Here is a 25,842-nt window from a genome sequence, read left to right on the forward strand (position 1 = left end):
AGTTACCTCCAGCATGTAGCCATGCTTGCAATGGGAGGAGGGAGGAGTCTGCGAGTCCCACTCAAGACTGGCTGATATGTCCCAGGCCTCACAGGTGCACCTAAATGTGGCCTGTAGATGGAAAACAGGCACATTTAAATTGGAGTTTATACACCTCCAGGAATCTCTATATATACAAACTGAAAAGACTTGTATATATAGAGATTCCACACAATTGCTACCTTGTGTGGGATGTCTATTGTGGTACTTGTGGTTCGCTGCGGGCATCCTCCACAGTATGCATTTTTGCTGGGGATCGCGATTAGCAACGGGCCACAAGTGCAGGATTTGCTCCCCTATATATATGCACGACTGCATGTGGGTTTGAGCACCTCCTGCTAATACCACGCTAGTCTTTTCAGTTTGTATATATAGAGATTCCTGGAGGTGTATAAACTCCAATTTAAATGTGCCTGTTTTCCATCTACAGGCCACATTTAGGTGCACCTGTGAGGCCTGGGACATATCAGCCAGTCTTGAGTGGGACTCGCAGACTCCTCCCTCCTCCCATTGCAAGCATGGTTACATGCTGGAGGTAACTGGTGAGTTGTTTGTGAGTCGGCCTCATGCTCCTGTAATTTGCCCACTGGCTCCTAGTATTGCCCATACGGCCCAGTTAGGAGAGTGTTAGGTCCCGGGCTACTTGAGAAACCTTGGCGTGGTGCCCGGGCTTAGACATGTTCTACACCGTAGGACATGTTGACTAATCTCTCAATTTTAAAATCAGTTTGAGGGTTTAGTAAGACCACAGAGTGCACCTGTCTTTGCTATTTTGTTATATTGTTATATTGATTATGACATCCACACAATTGCTACCTTGTGTGGGATGTCTATTGTGGTACTTGTGGTTCGCTGAGGGCATCCTCCACCGTAAGCATTTTTGCTGGGGATCCCCATTAGCAACGGGCCACAAGTGCAGGATTTGCTCCCCTATATATATGCACGACTGCATGTGGGTTTGAGCACCTCCTGCTAATACCACGCTAGTCTTTTCAGTTCCCTACATATATGGCAGATTTTGTATAGAAAATTTCTATCACTAAAAATCATTTCCATTCCTCTGAATATGGTTGTTTTGCCAGGAAGCACATGGGTTTCTTCAAATCATGTTGAGATGAATGGAATTTTCTGCCATGTGTGAAGGCACCTTTATGGTTGTATTGAATCCTAAAATTCCTACTTACTCCAAATATGCAAGCGACCGGATTATGAAAAACATTATTGCAGACAAGCTAATTAATTATGCTTTAGAAGGGGGTCATATTAGGGTGGTTACCCTGTGGTAAGGTTTGTAGGGTTGATAGCCCCTCACCAGGGAACAATAAGGACAATAACTGTGTAAGCCCCTTTCCTTCATCCTCATATTGCCTGGAGCCTTATCAGTTTTCAACCACTTCAGAATCATTGGATTTGATAATGTGATTGTTTATGCTTGGATATGGCTACTAAGTGAAAATTTTATGCCTCGTTCTCACGTCATTGTTTTGGTCAGTGATCTCCATCAGTGATTTTGAGCAAAAACCAGGTGCAGCTCTAAACACAGAACAGGTGCAGATCTTTTCTTTATTCCTTATGTCTGTGGAGGCTCCAATCTTGGTTTGGCTCACAATCAATGATGAAAATCGCTGACAAAAAACACTGATGTGTGAATGAGGCATTATATGCATGTAGAAACATAGCCTATTCTAACACTGTAGATAGATAGATAGATAAATATAGATAAGCAAATTTCTCAAAGTTTGTTTCATTCCTATTTGTCCAAACCTTAAAAATAAATTTAATTTGGATACAAATCAAATATTCCTGAATCAGAGAACGGCAGAGAGTCCCCTCCATGAGGAGTCTTATAGGCTAGACAAACCTCCATTGAATATGCAAATTAGCTTTCTTTCCAAAAAGAACAGAAAAAACCTTTGCTGCCACCAGATCTTATGTATTAAGCCAATACGTCAAGGCTTCGACTTTTAAACAGGCTTTGAAAATCTGCAATAAACTATTATTTACACTGTGGAATGCTAATTCTGCAGCGGAACGCAGAGCTAGGATTGGCAATTTTTAGCCCCTTCAAATAACACAGGGAAAGTCTTTATATGGTTGCCAGGGAATGCTCTGTTGAAAATTGTCCCTGTGCTGTATTCCAGTGTGGAATAAACATTCCACATAATAATTAATGCTTTGTTAATGCTTTTTTACAGATTTTCAAAAGCTAAATGTCTCGATTGATTTTAACTAGTCGAATTCACCGTTAGCTTTCTTTTCCTTTAGAAAGGAAAGCTAATTTGCATATCTTTTCCCCAGAAACCTAGAGGAGTGTTGCCTGGCCTATAAGACTCCTCACACCTATGTGCTGAGGTGCTCTCAATAAGGGGAAATAGTACCCCCTCAATCCCAATAAAACTTTTCATCTGGATAAGCCAGTTTTCTATGCTCTGCACTGATGGGGAACAATCTAAGATATGTTTAAAAGCCTGTTTATTCCCTTAAGGAACTCCATTCTTTTAAAATATTGTCTGCTCTAGAGTGCATCACAAATTGATGGTGTTTTAAACAGCAGCCACCTGGAGCTAATGTCTGTGATCGGCGATAATTCTGATTAAAAATATTTAACCCCTCAGATGCCATGGTCATTTGTGACCGGGAAACTGTTAATTCGTTGTGGTAGCTTCAGTCCCTCTGAAGGATCCAAGGCTACCACAGTGACAGTTCCTATGGAGCCCTGCCTGTGGCCCAAAGGCTCCAATGGCAATTCATTACAGTCTATGGGACAAGAGTTCTATCAAACACGTTTAAATTTCCAAATATAAGTGAAAATTAAAAGTAAAAAAAAATAACAATTCAAATCAGTCTTCTTTTCCCATATCAAAAAATAAACAACAAAAAATAAACATGATTAGCATTGCCACATCCCAAAAAGCCCAAAATATTAAAATATTAATGTATTTTTCCATTACGGTGAGTTTAGTAAAGGAAAAAATAAATAAATGACTGATTCGCCTTTTTTTTGTCTCTTCAACTCCCCCAAAAAATTGATTAAAAAGTGATACACACCCCAAAATATCATTAAAGTCTACACATAGCCCCACAAAAAATAAGCCCTCAAACAGCCCGCTCCAGAGATATAACATTAATGGGGTAAAAGTTATGGGGATTAGAATATGGCAATGTAAAGAAAAAAGCTATTATTTTCAAAGTTTTTATTTTTTCTTTAAATATTAAAACACAAGAAAAACGATATAAATGTGTTATAATTGTGATCGTACTGATCCAGAGAATTAATATAATAGGTCAGTTTTACCGCATAGAGAATGTCATAAAAACGAACCCCAAAAAACTATAGCGCAATTACTTTTTTTCTGCTTTCACCTACATTGTCTGCAATATAAAATGTTGTCAATGGTGTCACAACTTGTTTCACAAAAAAGAAGGCCTCTTTTATGTGATCAGAAAAATGAAAAAAAATATGGCTCTGAGAAGGCAGGAAGTGAAAAAACAAAAATGCTAAAATGAAAATGTCCTCAAGGGGTAAATGATACATTTTTTTACTCTGCTGTTTCATCTCTGTACATAGATTTCTATTTACAGTATGGAGAGAGAGAGGATATTCGTAACATCTGCTAAACTACTGACTAAACTACATAATAAATAGAAAAAGTACATAAAAATGCCTCATATACACATAACTTTACAAAATATTTCATTATTCTTTTAGAACATTATGAAATATGGCCATCAAATATTAAATGCTGCATTAAGATCTTATCCTTACCGGAAAAGGTAATGTTGAATCCTTCATATGATATTGAAAAATCTGAAATAAAACGTAACTGAGCTCTGAAATTTCCATAGAGACCTGCGTTAATTGCTGTAGGGAGCTCAGAACCAGTGAGTCGTGCTAGTGGCTGAGTAAAACTGCCGTTTTCAGTGATTAGTAAGTAGTCGTGAAGATCTTCCAGATGAAAGGTGTGAAAGGTGAACTGTACTCCTGAAAAAGCAAATTGGACTTAGAGATGATCAAACTACAGTCTAATATTTAAGAATAATATAATAGTATATCTAGAATAGACATATTGATTTATACATAGAATCTGGGTACTGAGAAATAAGCGACTGTCATGCCATTCCCCCCCCCCCCCCCCCATAAATGAATATACAAATATAAGAAAAAATTTAATTATTGATGAGTGAATTACTTTCACAAATTTGATGTGTATCTGATTTGGCGAGTCAGTCTTGTCATACTATTCAGGTCCGAATTAATTTAATCTGATTCGATTAATTATCCTGAAAAGTTATGGATGACACTCTGGGATCTCCAGCCAGCCTTAGTAGTCTTAAAGTGACAGTGACATATATGCTATGGGTAAGCACATACCTAGTAACATACAGGGAGTGCAGAATTATTAGGCAAGTTGTATTTTTGAGGATTAATTTTATTATTGAACAACAACCATGTTCTCAATGAACCCAAAAAACTCATTAATATCAAAGCTGAATATTTTTGGAAGTAGTTTTTAGTTTGTTTTTAGTTTTAGCTATTTTAGGGGGATATCTGTGTGTGCAGGTGACTATTACTGTGCATAATTATTAGGCAACTTAACAAAAAACAAATATATACCCATTTCAATTATTTATTTTTACCAGTGAAACCAATATAACATCTCAACATTCACAAATATACATTTCTGACATTCAAAAACAAAACAAAACAAATCAGTGACCAATATAGCCACCTTTCTTTGCAAGGACACTCAAAAGCCTGCCATCCATGGATTTTGTCAGTGTTTTGATCTGTTCACCATCAACATTGCGTGCAGCAGCAACCACAGCCTCCCAGACACTGTTCAGAGAGGTGTACTGTTTTCCCTCCTTGTAAATCTCACATTTGATGATGGACCACAGGTTCTCAATGGGGTTCAGATCAGGTGAACAAGGAGGCCATGTCATTAGATTTTCTTCTTTTATACCCTTTCTTGCCAGCCACGCTGTGGAGTACTTGGACGCGTGTGATGGAGCATTGTCCTGCATGAAAATCATGTTTTTCTTGAAGGATGCAGACTTCTTCCTGTACCACTGCTTGAAGAAGGTGTCTTCCAGAAACTGGCAGTAGGACTGGGAGTTGAGCTTGACTCCATCCTCAACCCGAAAAGGCCCCACAAGCTCATCTTTGATGATACCAGCCCAAACCAGTACTCCACCTCCACCTTGCTGGCGTCTGAGTCGGACTGGAGCTCTCTGCCCTTTACCAATCCAGCCACGGGCCCATCCATCTGGCCCATCAAGACTCACTCTCATTTCATCAGTCCATAAAACCTTAGAAAAATCAGTCTTGACGTTTCAGCTTGTGTGTCTTGTTCAGTGGTGGTCGTCTTTCAGCCTTTCTTACCTTGGCCATGTCTCTGAGTATTGCACACCTTGTGCTTTTGGGCACTCCAGTGATGTTGCTGCTCTGAAATATGGCCAAACTGGTGGCAAGTGGCATCTTGGCAGCTGCACGCTTGACTTTTCTCAGTTCATGGGCAGTTATTTTGCGCCTTGGTTTTTCCACACGCTTCTTGCGACCCTGTTGACTATTTTGAATGAAACGCTTGATTGTTCGATGATCACGCTTCAGAAGCTTTGCAATTTTAAGAGTGCTGCATCCCTCTGCAAGATATCTCACTATTTTTGACTTTTCTGAGCCTGTCAAGTCCTTCTTTTGACCCATTTTGCCAAAGGAAAGGAAGTTGCCTAATAATTATGCACACCTGATATAGGGTCTTGATGTCATTAGACCACACCCCTTCTCATTACAGAGATGCACATCACCTAATATGCTTAATTGGTAGTAGGCTTTCGAGCCTATACAGCTTGGAGTAAGACAACATGCATAAAGAGGATGATGTGGTCAAAATACTAATTTGCCTAATAATTCTGCACGTAGTGTATATGGCTATGGCAGTCTTTTTAAAAACAAACAGCACTATAGGATTTTTGCTATTTTTTTTTTAAATGGTTTGAAAAATGTTTGCCTTATACATACAGATCACCCTAATTCTTCTTCCTCATCTTTCCTTTCTTCTGATCTGAAAAATGGGCAATGCTGTTTTGAGAAATTCACTCAAATTGAATCACCAAAAAATTCAGATTCGGAAGTAGCCTACATTTTTGGTAAATCTGGGTTGAATTTCATTCATTTATAATGGATTTGCTCATCTCTCTTTGTAATATATTTTATCAGAGAAAGATGCTTTGTTCTCTTTTATTAGACTCTTCTCCCACTCCCCCTTTACTCAATTTCAATTTACTACTCAAGTTTATCTTCAGGAAGATGGGGTACCTACTCACTGAAGGATCACATTACGTAGAAGTCTGTGGAGAGAGAAGGAGGATCAGAGAACTTCTGGGTGACATTTGAGGCTTCAGAAGCAAATAGCAGTTTTCCACGGAGTCATAGCGTCAAGACAAAGTTTTTAAACTGCAACCATTGTCTCTGACCTTATTCCGTTATAACTTGAGGGAAAATTTGGCAGTGGAGTAGCATCTCATTGAAAAATTATAAGGATTCTCCTGGCACATCAATACCCTTACACAAATCTCACTGGTTGTCAGATAGCTATTTTGTCAACTGTCTAACCCATAATTCAGTTGTGTCTTTCCATACATTATGTCAGATTCGGTAAGAAATTATGCCTGGAAAATAATTTTTTATTTGTACTGTATGATCAATAATTCTCTAATACAATTAAACCTTTAAAAGATTATCTCTTTGAGAAAACCATTTGAGATGTAGATTTATATGTAACCTTTCCAGTCCTCTATAGTCTAAGTATAATGGCCCTTTTGCCTGATAGGCCTTTGGGCGAGGAGTAACAATTTATAGTTAAAAAAGCAAGGTTCTCTCTATATTTTTCTCAATAACAATTGCCTGTATATATAAAAACATTAGGAGTGGTGGTTAAATGAAATTATTTATCAACAGCTTTCATACTGAACTTCATGGACTGAGGGTGGTGGGGTGCATTCTGAAACCACTGATTTAGGCTAGATGCACATGATCGTATGTGTTTTGCAGTCTACAAAAAAAAATAAAAAAGGAATGGATGATGTCCATATTGCATCAGTTTTTTATGCGGCTCCATTGTAACAATGCCTATCCTTGTCCGCAAAATGGACAAGAATAGGACATGTTCTATTTTTTGGGCGGGGCTACAGAATGGAGCAACGGATGTGGACAGCACACGGAGTGCTGTCCGCATCTTTTGCGACCCTATTGAAGTAAATGGGTCCACACCCTAGCTGCAATAAATGCGGCTTGGATGCGGAACCAGACCACGTTATTGTGCATGTAGCCTTAGACAGCAAATTAGTTTGCAGCATCCCTGAAAGGCCCAACCCTGTTAAATACATTTTTTTTAACGCAATCTTGGATGATTGCCCCAAAAGAGATTTTACTATTCCGAAATGGAAGCAATTGAAGTAATTTTGAGGAAAATGATTGGAAAACAAATTATTCTATGGAGGAGATAACCGCTTAGTCATAAAGGTGGGGGAGTGGATGAGGTTCAACAAAAGTTAGAGGATGTGGATAAAAGGGAAAGAAAAAGGTAGTCTCACAGAAACAATTGCTTTTGGAAATTTTTGTTTTAGAGATATTGTTAGACAAATTGTTATCATATCCACTGGATAACACAGTACAAAGATATGTTTTCCTTTAGCAACAGGGAGGAACAAGGAGAAAATTCCTATTCACTGCAATTGTTTCGTACATAAAAATCAAGTTTTAGCTTTAGGAGTTAGACATCTTATTACTGCAGCTTGCTGAAGATGTTTCTTTAGTGTTTACATAACAGCTGCAACTTCTACCCATTTCCTGATGTTCCTCAATGAGCCCTGGTGGAATTAAACTTTGCCCTCTTTAGTGCTCATCACCTGCAATAAGCAATGATTTGTGACGAGGCTCATCAACAGATGGCACCTGGAAACAGCTTCAAGCAAAACAAAAGTAAAAAGCTAAAGATCTGAGCAGTTAATAGGTTAAAATTCTGAAGGGAAAATTGCTGGATAAAACAAGTATGTGAAAATTACCCTTCCTGCTGAGGCATTCAGAAGAGAAAAAAAGAGCCATGTCTGGGAACTGAGCCAAGGTCATGAGCTTGGACAAATTTTTGTATGTGTGCTTGGTTGGGCCATGACGGTTCTAAAGAGCTAGGGTGGACAGTATAGAAATGTATATGTCAGCAAGGTCAAAGATCTGGCAGGAGTAGTGCCATGAAGAATTATTTATTTGGCAAATGCAGTCTATAAAAAAATTAAAGCAGAAATTTGTGGATGGTTAAGTGTAATGCTTTAGACATGAAAAGAAAGTACATCTAATGCAAATACTGATGATCTTCTGTTCTATTGTGACCAGTTATTTCCTGAGACTATCAGCCGTATCCTGAATGTTATCCATTTATTAGATGGTGGTTCTTGTTATTATATGGTTCAGGGTTTCAAAAGTTTGGCCCCAAAAAATTATATTGTTAATAAGAGATAAAAGTGTTGAGACATAAAATAACCTATTAATAATCTATAACCAGTAAACATCCAAGACATATGCTGACTTCTGATGTAGTTGTTATTATAGTTGTTTTAAAAAAGGTGCCAAATTCTAAAGTAAAAGACAAGAATTGCGCATCCACATGACAAACATTGATCTATTGCTGCTAAGCATAATGTACAAACACGAACAAGAGGCTTTTTGTATACCTTTTGATCAGAATGCAGCACCACATCAGGATAGCCTTTTTCAGATGGGTCACTACACTAATTTGTGCAAAAATAACATGTATAAAGAGGGGCCGCGCAAAACTCCAAACCAATAGGACTGATCTGCGTCTTCCACCAACTTTCAGCAAGCACACACTAGCTTCATTAGGCGTTTCTTTTAATTTACATCCTGTGAGATTATAAAGAAGACACGCACATAGTGAAGCACTGCAACAACCAGCCGTTCCTCCTCTCGATGTTATACTCACAAGCATATGAGTAGAATATGTGCCTCAAAAGAAAGCCGACCAGTAGGTTCTCTGCACATTTGTTCTCGTTGTGCCTCCTACAGATGATTAAATATTGCTCCCATAGTGAAACTCCGTATTTGAAAATTCTGAAATATGGTTTATTATACTCACATTCCATTATACTCACATTGGAATGTGAGTATAATAAACCATATTTCTGAATTTTTAAATACAGAGTTTCACTATGGGAGCAATATTTAATCATCTGTAGTAGGCACAACGAGAACAAATGTGCAGAGGACCTACTGGTCGGCTTTCTTTTGAGGCGCATATTTTACTCATATGCTTGTGAGTATAACATGGAGAGGAGGAACGACTGGTTGTTGCAGTGCTTCACTATGTGCGTGTCTTCTTTATAATCTCACAGGATGTTAATTGAAAGAAACACCTAATGAAGCTAGTGTGTGCTTGCTGAAAGTTGGTGGAAGACGCACACCAGTCCTATTGGTTTGGAGTTTTGTGCGGCCTCTCTTTATATATGTACTGTTTTTGTGAATAAAGATCCACTTCACTTTCGGACTCGCTGCAATTAGAACCATCCAGGCAACGTATTGGAAAATTTACATTGAACTTTTATACTAATTTGCGCAACACCACATGGTGACAACCAATGCTTAAACACAGAACCAGCATCTGGCAAGGAGCCAGGAGCCCAAAAGCAACCTGTTGCAAGGCTAAATCCCTTTGGTACTGGGCCACACCAAAGCACAGGCACAGCACCAGGGCAACAACATCTTCACCATGTGAATAGATCTCAACAGTCCACCTTTCCATGTGTTTCAGAAACCAGACTGATACCAGGGAATCCTTGTGCGGTCTCCTGTTAATTAAAACACCTTGGTCAAATAGGTGGAGTGCCGATATCACAAAAAAAGGAGGGGACAAATGCAAGATGCCAAACAGGAGGGAAAATACATGGGTCACACACAAGAACATGAACACAAGATTCTTTGTATATATTTTGATCAAAATGCATTGGCCCGGTCACCACATCACGGTGGCCTCTTTTGACCTGGTTCCAAACCTATGCATATACATTTTAATCAAAACGTATGTTCATGTTTGCAAATTATACTCAGTAGCAACAGCTCAATGAATAACATAGGGGTGTGCAATTCATGTCTTTTTTGCAGCATACATGACTTTTCTGTAACTGCTTTTGCTAAAGCCACCAGGTCACTGACCCAAAGTCCTCCTATGACTACAAATATTCTTGTGTCGATAGACAATCTTGAACCAGAGGGCATTTATAGCCATACAACAGATATAATAAACCCAGTTATGTCTGTCTAAGCCAAAATGTATTTGAATCAAATTAATAAATTACCTAAAATGTATGACTCTCATAAATGCTCATCCAAAATGGTGTCCTCAATTACTGTACATTGGTAGATCCTAGTAAAACATTAGCTGCGTGCTTACCAATAAAGAACTAGTGTACAAAATGTCTGCCATATGTAATATCTAGTATACAAAGTCTTAACTGAGATTTTCTAGTGCTTTAAGACAGTGATGATACATTTTCTACACCAACAATATCCATGGAGAGACGGAAACCTAGAACTTTTCTTTCGACGTAGAAGCAATAAGAAGTCAAACTAACAACAACTAACAATGTTCCACCCAATGTAGAGCCATTTCAAGAAAAAACTGTTAGCGCTGTCTATCAACGACACAGGAATGATATAGAGATAATGTAGAGAGGAAACGGTGTAGTTCCAATTAAGTCTTCTTTTAATGTAACAGCTTTCACACCATGAGTGCTCCTAATCAATGCAGTGCCATCAACTGCCTTGTTCTTCATGCAGCTACCTAATGCACTGTGCAATTCTCTTAATAGAGATAAAGCAACTATACTAAGAACAAAGTATGCAAAGTATGATACTTAGTAGCAAAGATAGGAAACTCTAATTCCCTCTTATTTTCTTAATCACGATGACTATAACAGTAACTTTGGTCTTAAATTTATGGAAGCTAACAAAATTAATGTGCTGTATACACCACTACATTACGGTATTTAACGTTTAATGCTGTTACAGCAGATAATTCTCTTCTACCAATCTTTATAGTCCAATTCCATAAGTTTATGATGTATTAAGCATCAGCGAACCAGTTCGGATCAAAACAGGTTTGGTCCTAAATTTGCTATTTTTCAAATGGCCGACAAACCCAAATATTTTCAGGTTTGTTTTGGATAAATCCACTAAAACGACATGTAGTGGGAAAAAAGCACTAGGGAGGAAGAAGAGGGGGTCTAACATGACCCTGAGAGGAAGTGGTGGGAGGGCTTTCCCTGAATAACTAACTACCAGGCTGACAGACCGACTGCATGAGCCAATCAATGCTCCAGCAGGCAGGGAGGATAAGCAGAACATTATTCTGTGCTGGGCTGTGAATGAGGGTTGCTTAGGTCTTAGAAAAACGATATGAGGGAGTTAGGGAGAGTGGAAAATCAATCAGGAGCAGTCAGAAACCATTCAAAATTGTATTCTATTGCCAGGGAGAGTGAAGGGAAAGGTTAGGATTATAAAGAAGAAGAACAAGAAGAATTTTGTGTGTAGAATAGAGACAGGGAAGCTGTCAGGGAGTGAAAAAGGAGGATCTGTGGCTGGCTGTTCCTCCTAGCACAACTATAGCTGCTGCAACCCTCTAAAGCAGCTATGTGCAAGGAAATCAAATAAATACTTTAATCTTTCCCCCTATTTTCACCAATTTTTTTGGGGGGGAGGGGGTGAAGGATGGTATAAGTGAAAAGTGTACAAACCCATGTTCTACCATCTTTCTAGCATAACATATGGAATATTAGTGAGAACCTGTGTCAGGTCATATCACAAATTTGATTTAATTTATATTATTATTATTATTATTATTATTTTTTGTTTTAGCTGGAAAAAAAAAAAAACTATGCATCAGTGATTGAGAATGAAATATTAGGGCTAAATATGTTTAATATCTTCACACACAGTTCAGTTCAGTTTTTTTGGGGGGAGTTATTGCATTTAATGAAAGCAGCATATAGTTGATCCGTACACCAACACACACTTGGGCAACAATTTACCTGTGAGTGTTAACATGAAATTAAACGTCAAACCTCAATCATCTGTTTCCGTTAACTACATTTCCACACAGTTGGAATTCATTTTTTGCGGGGATTCTTCAGTTTATTTAACCAGCATATATACATGATGACTGTAGCAATACACAGGGTAAAGCAGCGATCTACTTGTGAGTCTTAAGGTAAAATTGAGCATCATGCCTCAGTCATCCGTTTCCATGAATTCCATTTCCATTCCATGTGGTTGAAATGTAAATTTTTGGGGGGAATTGCTACATTTAATTAAACCAGCATATAAATGTGATTACTACAAGACACATGGTAGGGCAGAAATCTACTTGTGAATTATAATGAGAAATTGAGCATCAGGACTCAATTTAACTGAACCAGCATATACGTGATCAGTACACCAGTACACATGCTAGGGTAACAATTTACCTGTGAGTGTTAACACAATATTTGGGTCAGGCCTCAATCATCCGTTTCTGTATATTAAGCTTCCACACTGCTAGAATTATATTTTTTGGGGAGGACTTGTTCAATTTAATTAAGCCAGCATATATGCGTGATTACAATAGCAATACACAAGGCAGTACACAACATTATCTGAAAGGCCCAAAAATGTCCAGGCTATGGAAGAGTTTCAAATGAAAGACCCCGAGCAAGAATATGCTAAAATCTGCACCAACTATCCAGTCAGAAGTAGTAGTAGTAGAAAGAAGGCTTTTAGTGGAGTCCTCTTAGTCTCTACTGCCCACTCCTAGAAGGGTGGCTTTCTTTTTCTTAAGAAGTGACAAGAAAACCCCACCACGCCCTACAGTAGATAGACAAGAGAGTCTCCCTCTCCCAACTTGTGTGAGAGCAGTCAATGTTTGTACTGCCCTGAGGAGGAGGTGGAGGAGGAGGCTGCAGACCCCAGGTATAGCCATGTTGGTGGTGGTAGTAGTGGCTCCCCAGGGTATTGGTGTTGGGGGAGGCAGTCACGGAAAAGCAAGGGAGGGGGCCAAAGAACCCACCATGATATATCAGAGCCCAATAGAAGTGGAAGGGAGGGTAAGGACTCCAATGAAGATTGTGTGCTGGTCAGGACATTGGAGCTGGATCACGGTGCTAACGAGGAGGCAACATCATAAGGGGAGGGTAATGGTGGCAGCAATAAGGAGCAAAGGTCTTGTACCTCCCAAAGAACAGCCAGGACCACGTCTGCTTGAGGATATGGTGCTGCTGACGCTGTGGGTGGGTTATGCCCAAAACGTGCCAGAGCTAATCTCAGCTTGGATGCCTCTACCTCTGCTGCATGAGTATCTCCTTGCTCTCCTTTTTTTCTCCATGCTGCCGGAGGACAAAAGCATTGCCTTGTCCAAGCTGTGAAAGAGAAAAATAAGCAAGCAAACACAAATGTCAGCACCACAGCTCTGTTGAACCACATGAAGCAACTTCACCGCATCTCGTGGGCAAACAGAGGTGGCAGCCAGCCCCCATGGCAGGATTCCCCTTTCTCCAGTACCAGCTTGTGGCAGCCATGCCGCATTCATGGGGAGTATGGTTGTCTTTCATCTTACCTTTATCCCTTTCCGCTTTTCCCACTTAGATGCCTCGTCATCTATTGATAACTGAATGTGTGGCAAGGAAACAAAGCTATGCGTTCAGCAAACCGATAATGCACAAGCTTAATACCCATCTAGCCAAGTTGCTTGCAGTGCATTTGCTGCAATGCCATTTAGTCGAACCTGCTGCTTTTAGGGCGCTAATGACTATGGTTGAGCAAGCACCTGGACGTTTGGATTTGCCAGGTTCGGTCGAATATTGCTGCAAAGTTTGGGTTTGGGACCCGAACTTGACCCCGAACCCAAACCCCATTAAAGTCAATGGGGACCCGAACTTTGGGGCACTAAAATGGCTCTAAAAAAGTCATAGAAAGGGCTAGAGTGCTGAAAAGGAAGCAAAATAGGGGTAAGAGCAGGACAATTGCCCTGCAAACAAATGTGGATAGGAAAATGAATTTAAATAACATAGAATTTAAAAAAAAACTAAAAATAATTATCTTGAACTAGGAGGCGGAAGTCAAAGTGGAGTATGAGGTTGATGAGGCAGTGGATGTAGAGGTGTAAGTGGAAGCAATGGTTGAAGAGGAGGATGAGGTAGCCAACAATATTTTTGTATTTATTTTTTATTTTTTTATAAATTTGGGAAGACCCCAAAACATTGGGAAATATAAAAAAGAAAACAAAGAATGCGGCCGGTATACTTGTCTATTCTGCACAAGGTTAGGACAAGTCCTGTGGGATCCATGCCTGGTTCATTTTAAAGAACGTGAGCTTGTCCACATTAACTATGGACAGGCGGCTGCGCTTGTCTGTGATCACCCCCCCCCCCTGCTGTTCTGAACACACGTTCGGAAAATACAGTGGCCTAAAGGCAGGCCAGCACCTCCAAGGCGTAAAGAGAAAGCTCAGGCCATGAGCCCAATTTGGAGACCCAAAAGTTTAATGGGGCAGACCCATCAGTCAGTATGTCTAGGCGTGTGCACACCTACTGTTCCACAATGTTGTTGAAATGCTGCCTCCTGCTAAGACTTTCCATCAGCCGGTGGTTCTGGTTGTTGTGGCGTGCTTACAAAGCTTTTCCACATTTCGGCCATGCTAACCCTCCCTTCTGAGGTGCTGGCGGTGCCCCAGCTACGTTGGCGACTTCTTCCTCCTCCTCTGGCTTTACCTTGTGCTTCCACTGAGCCACCGGTGTCAGGTGTGAATGCCATCAGCAGCATGTCTACTAGCGTGTGCTTGTACTCGTGCATCTTCCGATCATGCTCCACTGACGGAATTAAGGATGGCACGTTGCCCTTGTAGTGGGGATCCAGCAGGGTGGCCACCCAGTAATCAGCACTGGTTAGAATGTGGGCATTGCAACTCAGCGATCGTTGTGCAGGCACTGCAGCATATAGTCGCTCATGTGTGCCAGGCTGCCCAGAGGCAATGACAAGCTTTCATCTGTTGGAGGTGTATCGTCTGTATCCCTCCAGCCACACTCAAGTGATGCCCATGAGCTGCTTTGGGTGCCACCCTGCTGTGAACACGGTTCCTCCTCCTCATCCTCCAGAACTGTGCCATGGCTGGACAATTGTGGACATGGCCTCTGTTGGTGCAAGAACCCACCCTCCGAGCCACTTGTTAATGACTGGTCTGATAACCGTGGAAATAATCCCTCTTCCTCCTCCTCTTCCTCCTGTGCCACATACTCTTCCATCATTGCCCGAAGCGTTTTTTCAAGGAGACATAGAAGTGGGATAGTAACACTGAGGACTGTGTCATCGGCACTGGCCATGATGGTGGAGTACACGAAACAGCTCAACACGACACACGCGTCCCACATGGAGGCCCACTCGTTGGTGGTGAAGTGGTGATGTTCCGCAGAGCGACACACCCGTACATGCTGCAGCTAAAACTCCACTATCGCCTGCTGCTGCTCGCACAGTCTTCCAGCATGTGCAAGGTGGAGTTCCACCTTGTGAGTATGTTGCATATGAGGCAGTGAGCGGGAAAGCCAAAGTTACGCTGCAGCTCTGACAGGCGAGCAGCCACAGGGTGAAAACGCCAAAAGCGGGCACAGATGGACCGCACTTTCTGCAGCAGCTCTGACATATCAGGGTAATTTTTCAGGAACCCCTGCACCACCAAATTCAGCACATGTGCCAGGCAAGGGATGTGCGTCAAACAGGCTAGGCCCAGAGCTACTACAAGATTTTGCCCATTATCGCACACCACCAGGCCGGGTTTGAGGCTCAGTGGCACCAACCATTCATCGATATGTTTTTCCATGCCCATCCACAGCTCCTGTGCGGTGTGGGGTTTTTCCCCCAAACAGATGAGTTTCAAAATAGCCTGCTGTCGTTTCCCCCTGGCTGTGTTGAAATTGGTGGTGAAGGTGTTACGATGACCAGATGCGGTAGAGGAGGAAACAGAGTAGGAGGAAGAGGCAACAGGAGGCAAAGAGAAACGTCCTGCAATGCCCGGTGGCGGAAGGACATGCGCCAAACTGCTACTCGTCTCTGCATTTACCCAGTGTGCAGTTATTGAGATATAGCGTCCCTGACCGTGCTTTCTGGTCCACTTATCGGTGGTTATGTGGACCTTGCCACAGATGGCGTTGTGCAGTGCACACCTAATTTGGTCCGCTACTTGGTTGTACAGGGCGGGGATGGCTCGCATGCAAAAGTAGTGGCGGCTGGGAACCACGTAATGTGGGGCAGCCACTGCCATAAGTTTTTTTAAAGTCTCCGTCTCCACCAGACAGAATGACATCATTTCAAAGGCCAGGAAATTTGAAATGCTGGCATTCACGGCCAGAGATCGCGGGTGGGTAGGGGGTACTTCCTCTTTCTCTCCAGTGTTTGAGATATGGACAGCTGAATGCTTCCATGGGACATTGTGGAGATGCTTAGTGACGGTGACGGATGTAGTGGCGTTGCTGCCACATCCTCTGTTTGCGGGGTGGCAGGTGCCACTGTCACTCCAGAGGGGGAGAAAGAGGCTGAGACTGCAGCAGAACAGGGATCAGGAGGAGCCTGAGATCTTTCGTGTTTTTTAAGGTGTTTACTCCACTGCAGCTCGTGCTGGTCATGCAGGTGGTGCTCAGGTTTAGAACATTTATGCCTCGCTTCTGGCTCTGATTGCACAGCATGCAAACCACTCACATTTTTGTCATCCTCGCATTTTTGCCACGCCAGGGAGCTGGCTTTGGTGTGCTCAGTCCCTGGGTTTGGTGGCCAGTAGCAGGCGTACTGGCTAGGGGACGGCCACTCTGCTTTTGCAACCTGCTCCCTCTTTTGCTGTGCAGCTGGTGCTGTGTGACCACCACCTCTTCCTCCAAACTGCGCACGCCACTCGCATGACCTTGATTCCATGTCTGGTCTAGTACTAGTGATGTACGAACATCTGCCAGGACGGTTTGAAAACGCGATCGCGCGAACGCGATCAAATGTTCGCGAACCGCAAGATCGTGGCTGGTCCCGTTCATTTTAATGGCAGGCGAACCTGAAAAACCTCCAGGTCATATTTTCAGCCAAGAAATAATTACTAGAAGTGCACAAATAGTCCCACAACATGGACAGTGACATACCAGATGTATTATTAGAATTTGCGATCTCCATTTATTATTTTTTTCAATGCAAAATATCGGCAATATAATTTTTGCATACACGCATGCGCAAATGCACTATACAGTACCGAAATGCACTATAAGGAAAGTATATTGTTATATAACACTCTGCTTCAATCATTTTTTTTGGGGGGCGACTGGTATATCACACCAGTAGAAATTATTTGTTCCAATAACGCTTGTCCCTCTATATACCTGCAGTATCGCAGCAGAACCGCACACAACTGCCGCACAATACAAATGCACTATTATATACTTTCTAACATAGAAAGTATATTATAACATTGTACAAGGAAGGCAATCCATTAGAATATGCATAAAGATAAAACGTAACCTTTAATAATTTTACTATGAGGGTCCATTCACACATCCGTAAGTGTTTTGCGGATCCGCAAAACACGGACACCGGCAATGTGCATTCCGCAATTTGTGGACCGCACACTGCCGGCACTATAATAGAAAATGCCTAATCTTGTCTGCAATTGCGGATAAGACTAGGACATGTTCTATTTTTTTGCGTAAACGGAAGCACAGATGCGGAAGTGCGGATCCGCAAATGCAGATGGGATCCGCAAAATGCGGATGCGGACAGCACATTCTGGCTCCATTGAACATGAATGGGTCTGCACCCGTTCCGCAAAATTGCGGAACGGATGCGGACCCATTTTGCGGACATGTGAATGGAAAAGATATCCCTCAAAATGAAAATTAATTAAATTATTAAAGTTGAAGGGGTTCTGCCCTTTGTTTTAACTGATGATCTATCCTCTGGATAGATCATCAGCATCTTATCGGCGGGGTCCGACATCCAGGACCCCCGCCGATCAGCTGTTTGAGAAAGCAGCAGCACTCCAGCAGCGGCGCGGCCTTCTCACTGTTTACAGCTGGCCCAATGACGTCACGACTATTATCAACTAGCGTGGGCGGGGCTACGCTCCATTCAAGTGAACAGAGCTTAGCCCCGCCCACGCTAGTTGATACTAGTCGTGACGTCACTGGGCCAGCAGTAAACAGCGAGAAGGCCGCGGCGCTGCTGAAGCGCCGCTGCCTTCTCAAACAGCTGATCGGTGGGGGTCCCGGGTGTCGGAACCCCGCCGATCAGATGCTGATGATCTATCCAGAGGATAGATCATCAGTTAAGACAAAGTGCAGAACCCCTTTAAGCAAAAAGCATAGATGTGGTAGGCAATAACAAGTGCTCGGCGGCACTAAATCAGGTGCTCGGCGGCACCAAATCAGAAACCATATGTCCTACCACATTCCAGGGGGTTCCAGTGCACATCCATGAATCCCGGAGGGAAAGCAAAAACCATCTATCCCTGGGCTAAATGATGATGTGGTATTGAAGGACAGGGTGGGCAAAGAACTGTCCCTGATATTGCCCTACAGGGGGGTGCTATTCTGGCCCTGATAGCCTAACCACAGACCACCCGCCCTGATAAGAGCAACCCTGTCCGGAACCTTATCCTATATAAAAATGGCCCTAGTAAGCCCCTAGCCCCTAGGCCCCTGACTTCCAGGTGATCACTATATAGATTTATGTGTTTTTGACTCATTATCAAAGTATAAGTATATCACACCCCTCTGTGTATCACACATATAGATAGCACACCTATACCAGTCCTTAAAATGACTTTTGTGGCCCTATTAGCTAGCGTTTGGTGTCCCTAACAGCCTGTCCCAGCTCCACACAGCAACCTCTCCCTACACTGGCAAAACACTGAATGTAAAATGGCAGCCAGATCAGGTTTATTTAGAAGGTAGGGGGTATGTCCATGGGCTGAAATGTCTCAATTGGCTGTCCTGTACCACCTGATGGATGTGTCATGGGTCAGAGTTCTTCATAATGTAAAAGAATATGGCGGGCGCAAATTTCTCCATATGTTCGCATGTTCGTCGAATCGCGAACATGCAACGTTCGCCGCGAAATGACCGCCGGGAGAACTGCAAGGCCATCTCTATCTAGGACCTCATAATCCTCCACATCATCTTCCACCCACTCTTCACCCCTGCAGTGCTGCTGCTACCAATTGATAGGGAGAATTTTTTTAAGGCTCATTCACAATGAGTATTTTTTCTTCTGACAATCAACACTTGTGTATGTCGTATGGGCAGGCATTCCTACACTGCCACTCAGACATCATTTACTATCTACTATCGTTGCATTCCAGAACTTGGGGAATAGGGAGGCAAAAAAAAATAATCATAAAGAATAAATTAAAAAAGATAACACATTTTCCTTAAAATGTTTAGCCCTAGGATGCTAAATAGTGATGAGCGGCATAGGCAATATTCAAATTAGCGATATTTTGCAAATTTTTGGCCAAATGTTCGCCATAAATTTGCAAATTCGAGAATTCGTGATCTACAGTCATTGTTTACTTGATTGAGAAAATCGGCAATGTAATATATTTGCGATAAATTCACAATAAATTTGTAATTAGAATATTCAACACTATTCGCGAATACGAACATATAGCACCATATTCTAAATATTCGCAAATTCTTAAAGTGCCGATATTCACGATTAAAATTTATGATTCTAATATTCGCGCTCAACACTAATGCTGAGGGGGGTTATATACCAACTTTCAGGGCAATTGGAACAACTTTGCTTCCGCCAAAACCATTTGTTTTTAAACTGAACATTTTCAAAAATTTGGCGAACCGGACCTGAAGCGAATCTTGAGTGGTTCACTAATCTCTAATATGTATCTATAATTAAATGTATTATTGCACTCACAAGATCCAACTTATATCTAATGATGAATCTACTCACCATAGCAATATTTATTTTAGCCTACTGAAGGTTTACAGATGCTATACCAATTAAATAAGTCTACTTGTTTGAATTTGTATTAAGTGATAACAGACAAGCTTGTAAAATATTATTACCTTTTCCATGGGTTACTTCTATGGTCCATGTACAATTTAAAGAGTTGGGGTAGAATTCAGGATATCCTGGAGACAGAATTGTGCCACTTGGACCTCTTACATCTCCACCACATAATGCTAGGGAAAAAAGAAAATATGTGATGGTCAAAGAATATTTACATAATATATGAATATTTTTTTCAATTATAGAAGGCAGAAGTTACATTCATGCTAATATAATCTGAGTTATAACTGGATACACTGTAATACTTCTAATGCAGTGGATTTTGGGCCACTTGATATGACTCAATCATATCTCCTTGGTATGGCTCAACCTATTTATCCGTTATTGAAGACCCCCAAATGTTTTGTGCTCAGGTATAATAGATTTATTGACATGGTTAGTTTGTATCATTCTATGTAAGGTATAGTTTTGAGAACTTCAGTTACCCTAGCTTTACCTTTTATTAATTTTGGCATAATGTGAAATTACACTAGACAGAAGGTCAACACACTATGCAAAGAATGGCAACAAATATGTCACAGACCTCAGACAATACTGGGTTTTTGGAGTATTTGGGTCATGAAAATGCCATGGCATTGCTCTTTTTGTTGGGTGCCCCATTAGCCAGAAGGCTGAACAACTGGAACCTACTTCAGCTCTACATTGGAGTCGACACATGGAGGTGTTAACATCACTTACAGCTCTAGTTTATTTTTCTCATATGTTGACCTACTGTGAGTTTGTTATTTTGCCTTTTCCTCTGATGAACTTTCAGAAAAAGGGGAATGTGTCTAGTTGAAAATATGAAGGGCTGTGTAAAGTCTGCATCAGGGAGAGCTATTAATAAATGGGGTGCCTACTTATTGTGAGTTACCCACTTTTTTCACTCCCTGCACCAGGGTTTTTTTCTGCAGATCTTCATGTATTGACATTAGCACATTTACTTATTTGCTTGATATTTTATAGCAAACCTGTCAGGCAAGATATTCTGTCCTATCTGAGATTCATAAGCAGGAGAAACAAGCTACTACCAAGTACTCTGTGGATCCCCAATACCCTGGACAGTAGAAGACAATTCTGATGATGTTCAGCAACCATCCATACAAAGCCCAAAAGCATAGAAATAATGTGGCACTCACCATCTCCTTAAAAAATGCAATATTTATTCCATAGACATGCTAAAACAGAAGCAGGACAAATGATGCAGGGAAACCACTGTTTTGCACTGCCTCATGACATAGGGTGATCCATTTTATATGTAGGAACACATACTACATGGTGACTATGATCTTGTGGCTTGTGGCTTGTGGCTTTCTTTATATAGGAATGCCCACATGTAATTTGTTTATACAATTTTAAGAACATTATAGATCAATCAGTGCAGGCAAAGGTTAGCAGAAGTTGATAAAGGGTTTTTTCAACAGTTTTATACTGTTGACCTATCCACAGAATCCTGAGGTCTGACACCCGGGGCCCCCACAGATCAGCTTACTCTAGGCCAGTGATGTCACATTTATTGGTCATGTGGCCTAGGCATAGCTCAGGCCCATTCAAGTGAATGAGACTGGGCTGCGATGCCAAGTACAGCTGCTATACTACGTATAGCACTGTGCTTAATAAGCTGCAGCATTCACTGGAGCACCATAGCTGATTGCTGGGGGCCCCAGATATTGCACCACCACTGATCAGATACCGATGACCTATCCTGAGGATATGTCATCAGTAGAGAACAGCGAATCAAATCTCACAAATTCGATCCGAATTTCAGGATAAATTTGATTTGCCTCGAAGCCGAATTTCCTCCTGAAATAGTGTAAAAAACAAAAAAAAATCCTACTTACCTCCTCCATTTGCTCGCGACAGGCCGTCAGCCACCATCTTGATTGAAGATCTTGGCCAAAATCCTGTGGCGTGATGACGTCATCTCGCACTGCGCAAGATTTCGCAGCAGATCTTCTAGCAAGATGGTGGTGGCCGGCCCGTCGCAAGCAAATGGAGGCGGTAAGTTTGATTTAATTTTTTTTTTTTCATTTTACACAGTTTTTACACTCATGTACATGAATGAACATGGCATCTGTGGGGTACAATGACGGGGAGGGACGCTATTGTCATGGAGCAATTTTTTTTGTAAAATTCGGCGAATCAGCCAAATCAAACTTTTTAATAATTCGCTCAGCTCTAGTCATCTGTATAAAAAGTCATAAAAACTCTTTAATCATACACATGAAAAGCACAAGGCAGATTCAGATATCCTGAGGTTTGCAGGTGTAGAACGGTTAGAGACTCCATTAACTGGGGGCAATAGCCATAATCTTTTATTACAGAAGGAAGCTAAGTAGATACCTTTTAATAATGCTTTAAGAGATTTAGGGGGTCATTTATTAAGACTTAAGTTTTAGTCTTAATAACCTCGCGTGCAGGTGGTGGATCCGCTGTAGTTATGGAGAGGCGCCGGCCTCTACATAATTTCGGCACATCCACTGCTGGTCTAAATCTATGTAAGCTTCCTTGCTGGCTTAAATTTTGACCATTCTCTATGCCTAAAACAGTCTTTGAAAATTATTTGCCGCCTCTTTGATGCCCACGCTCCACTTTTTAGACCTTTGCGCTGCAGTCTGCGCTAGAAATATAATAAAAATAGGTAAATGTCTGTTAGTAAATGACCCCTTTAGTTCTTAATGATAGAAGTGATCTTATAGGGACATTTATCAAACTGGTGTAAAGTAGAACTGGCTTATTTGCCCATAGCAACCAATCAGATTCCACCTTACATTTTCCAAAGGAGCTGTCAAAAATGAAGGTGGAATCTGATTGGTTGCTATGGGCAAATAAGCCAGTTCTACTTTACACCAGTGTGATAAATGACCTCATTAGTGTCTTTTTGTAAGTTCTTTGTATATCTTTTATCATGTTTTATTAGCTATGCACAGGCCCAGCGCTATAATAAGGCAGACCAAACAGCGGCCTTAGGGCGCAGAGACACCAAGCTGAGGGGGGGGGAAAGCATTTTTTTTTAAATAAATCACTTGCTTGCCGCTAGCCGCCCACCCGTGCCTGTTCTCCTCTGTGTGGTCCTGCTATCTTCTCTCTGGGCTCCCGACAAGTTTGAGAACATTTCCCACTCAGCCAATCAGTGGCTGCAGCTGTGTCATGTGTCAGGCCAGCAATTTCCCGCTGAGCGAATCACTGTCCTGACACGTGACACAGCTGCGGCCACTGATTGGCTGAGTGGGTCCTCAAACTTGTCGGGAGCCCAGAGAGAAGATACTGGAACCGCACAGAGGAGAAGGGGAGCTGCTACAGATGAGACCAGGGCCAGGTGAGCATAATGTTTTTTTATACAACATTAATAGAGGGGGGTGACATGGGAGGGGGGAAATGCGCCATGGAGGGGGGAAATGTGACATGCGGGGTGATGTGACATGGGGGGGTTGAAATGTGACATTGAGGGGTGAAATGTGAAATTGAGGGGGAGAAATGTGACATTGAGGGGGAGAAATGTGACATTGAGGGGGAGAAATGTTACATTGAGGGGGATAAATGTGACATGGAGGAGGAGAAATTTGACATGGAGGAGGAGAAATGTGACACGGAGGGAGAGAAAAGTGACATGGGGAGAAATTTGACATGGGGAGAAATGTTACATGGAGGGGAGAAATGTGACATTGAGGGGATGAAATGTGACATGGATGGGGAGAAATGTGACATGGAGGGGGATAAATGTGACATTGAGGGGGAGAAATGTAACATTGAAAGGGAGAAATGTGACATTGAGGGGGTGAAATGTGACATGGAGGAGGATAAATGTGACATGGAGGGGGATAAATGTGACATTGAGGGGGATAAATGTGACATTGAGGGGGTGAAATGTGACATGGAGGAGGAGAAATGTGACATGGAGGGGGAGAAATGTGACATGGAGGGGGAGAAATATCACATTTCTCCCCCTCCATGTCACATTTCTCCCCTTCCAGGTCACATTTATCCCCCTCCATGTCACATTTATCCCCCTCTATGTCATATTAATCCCCCTCCATGTCACATCATCCCCTCCTTTTTACATCACCCCCTTTATGTCACATTTATTTCCCCCCATAGCACATAATCCGCCTACCATGTCACATTTCTCCCCCTTTGTCACATTCCTCCCCCTCCATGTCACATTTCTCCCTCTCCATGTCGCATTTCTCCCCCTCCATGTCGCATTTCTCCCCCTCAATGTCACATTTCTCCCTCTCCTTTTTACATCACCCCCTTTGTGTCACATTTTTTTTCCCCCATAGCACATCATCCCCCTCCCATGTCACATTTCTCCCCCTCCAAGTCACATTTCTCCCCCTACATGTCACATTCTCCCTCTCCATGTCACATTTCTCCCCCCTCCATTCATGTCACATTTCTCCCCCTCTGTGTCACATCACCCGCCTATGTCACATTTCTCCCCCTCCTTTTCACTTTTCTCCCCCTCCATGTCACTTTTCTCTCCCTCCATGTCACATAGCCAAAATGTAGCTTTGCTTGTGTTGGCAAAAATCCTTGCACTGGTCCTGGCTATACATGCACTGTAAGCTTCATTTATTGCTATTGTTGCCATGATGGAAATGTTCAGGAGCATATTTATATATGTGCCATGTGCAGGCTCAAGGAAACATGAGGCAATGAGAAATGGTCATTGCCTTTGTGCACTTATTCTGCCCACTGCTGTTTTACTCTGTATATGGAATAAAGACAGATTTAGTTTTTGGGGATGGTGACTGCTACACTACCTCTCTTGGACATCCTATCTGAGATTAGGATATGTTAGATGGAGAGAATCTAAGCTCTGCGATATATAGGTGTGGATCAGGATTTTTGAGTAAAAAGACAATCAAATCTGGACAGTGAGAGTCCTGATAATCCTGCCCACATGCAATGATTGACACACTTCTGTGTATAGACACTAATACAAGAAAATGTGTCAACCATCTCCTTTGTGGGTGGGGTAATCACTGTCTCTCCTAGGAGTCCGGTCAGGATTTACTATGCCTTTTACTCAGATTTCTGCTTGAAATTATATAAACCTATATATCACAGAGCTTAGCCTTTCTCCCGTATCATATCCTGATCTCAGATAGGGCAGCAGAAATCACCTGACACATTCCCTTTCAATAAATTATTAAAAGTTTTTTGTTTTGTTTTTAACTAGTCACTATTCGAGTTTATAGTGATTAAAGTCTAGGCTTTTGTATATGTTTAATGGTTGTGATAGTGGCCTCATTTGGCTTTACCTTGAAAACACTGCAACTAAGTATTTTTGGAATTTCCTGCTGTGCTATCAGAGATAAATATTAATTTACATTAAAGTGGGACAGGGCTATTGTGGTTTTACACAGCCTTATATCACTTTCAGTTTGACCTCCAAAGACAGACCTTATGTTCATTTTCACTTAAATTTTCAATGACAGTTTAATAGATTTGTGAATACAAACTCCAAACTTCCTCGAAATGCTATCCAAAGAAAGAAAAAAATCAATTGCCATATATGTTTGGATGTGAAATGACACTTAAAATTCTTTAGAAGACTCAAACTGTTTACTCATTGGTAGTGTTCATCCAATCACACTGCTGTGCAAACGTTACAATCTATATAAATCCCTTCGATCAGTCAAAGAAGAATCTCTGCAGGCAAGCTCATT

The 25,842-nt window shown here is 41.6% G+C and overlaps 1 protein-coding gene across 1 annotated transcript in view; it reads right to left on the reverse strand.

Moving 5' to 3' along the window:
- CSMD3 (CUB and Sushi multiple domains 3) overlaps positions 1–25,842 on the reverse strand; it is a 1,177,406-nt gene that overhangs the window by 687,436 nt on the left and 464,128 nt on the right. The window contains exons 17-18 of the mRNA XM_040431881.1: positions 20,185–20,301; positions 3,806–4,021 (exon numbers count right to left, since the gene is read on the reverse strand). Of these exons, the coding sequence (XP_040287815.1) occupies positions 3,806–4,021; positions 20,185–20,301 (333 nt within the window). The remainder of the gene's footprint in view (positions 1–3,805; positions 4,022–20,184; positions 20,302–25,842) is intronic.

The sequence above is a fragment of the Bufo bufo genome, chromosome 5, assembly GCF_905171765.1.
Source record: "Bufo bufo chromosome 5, aBufBuf1.1, whole genome shotgun sequence".
Taxonomy (NCBI): Eukaryota; Metazoa; Chordata; class Amphibia; order Anura; family Bufonidae; genus Bufo; species Bufo bufo.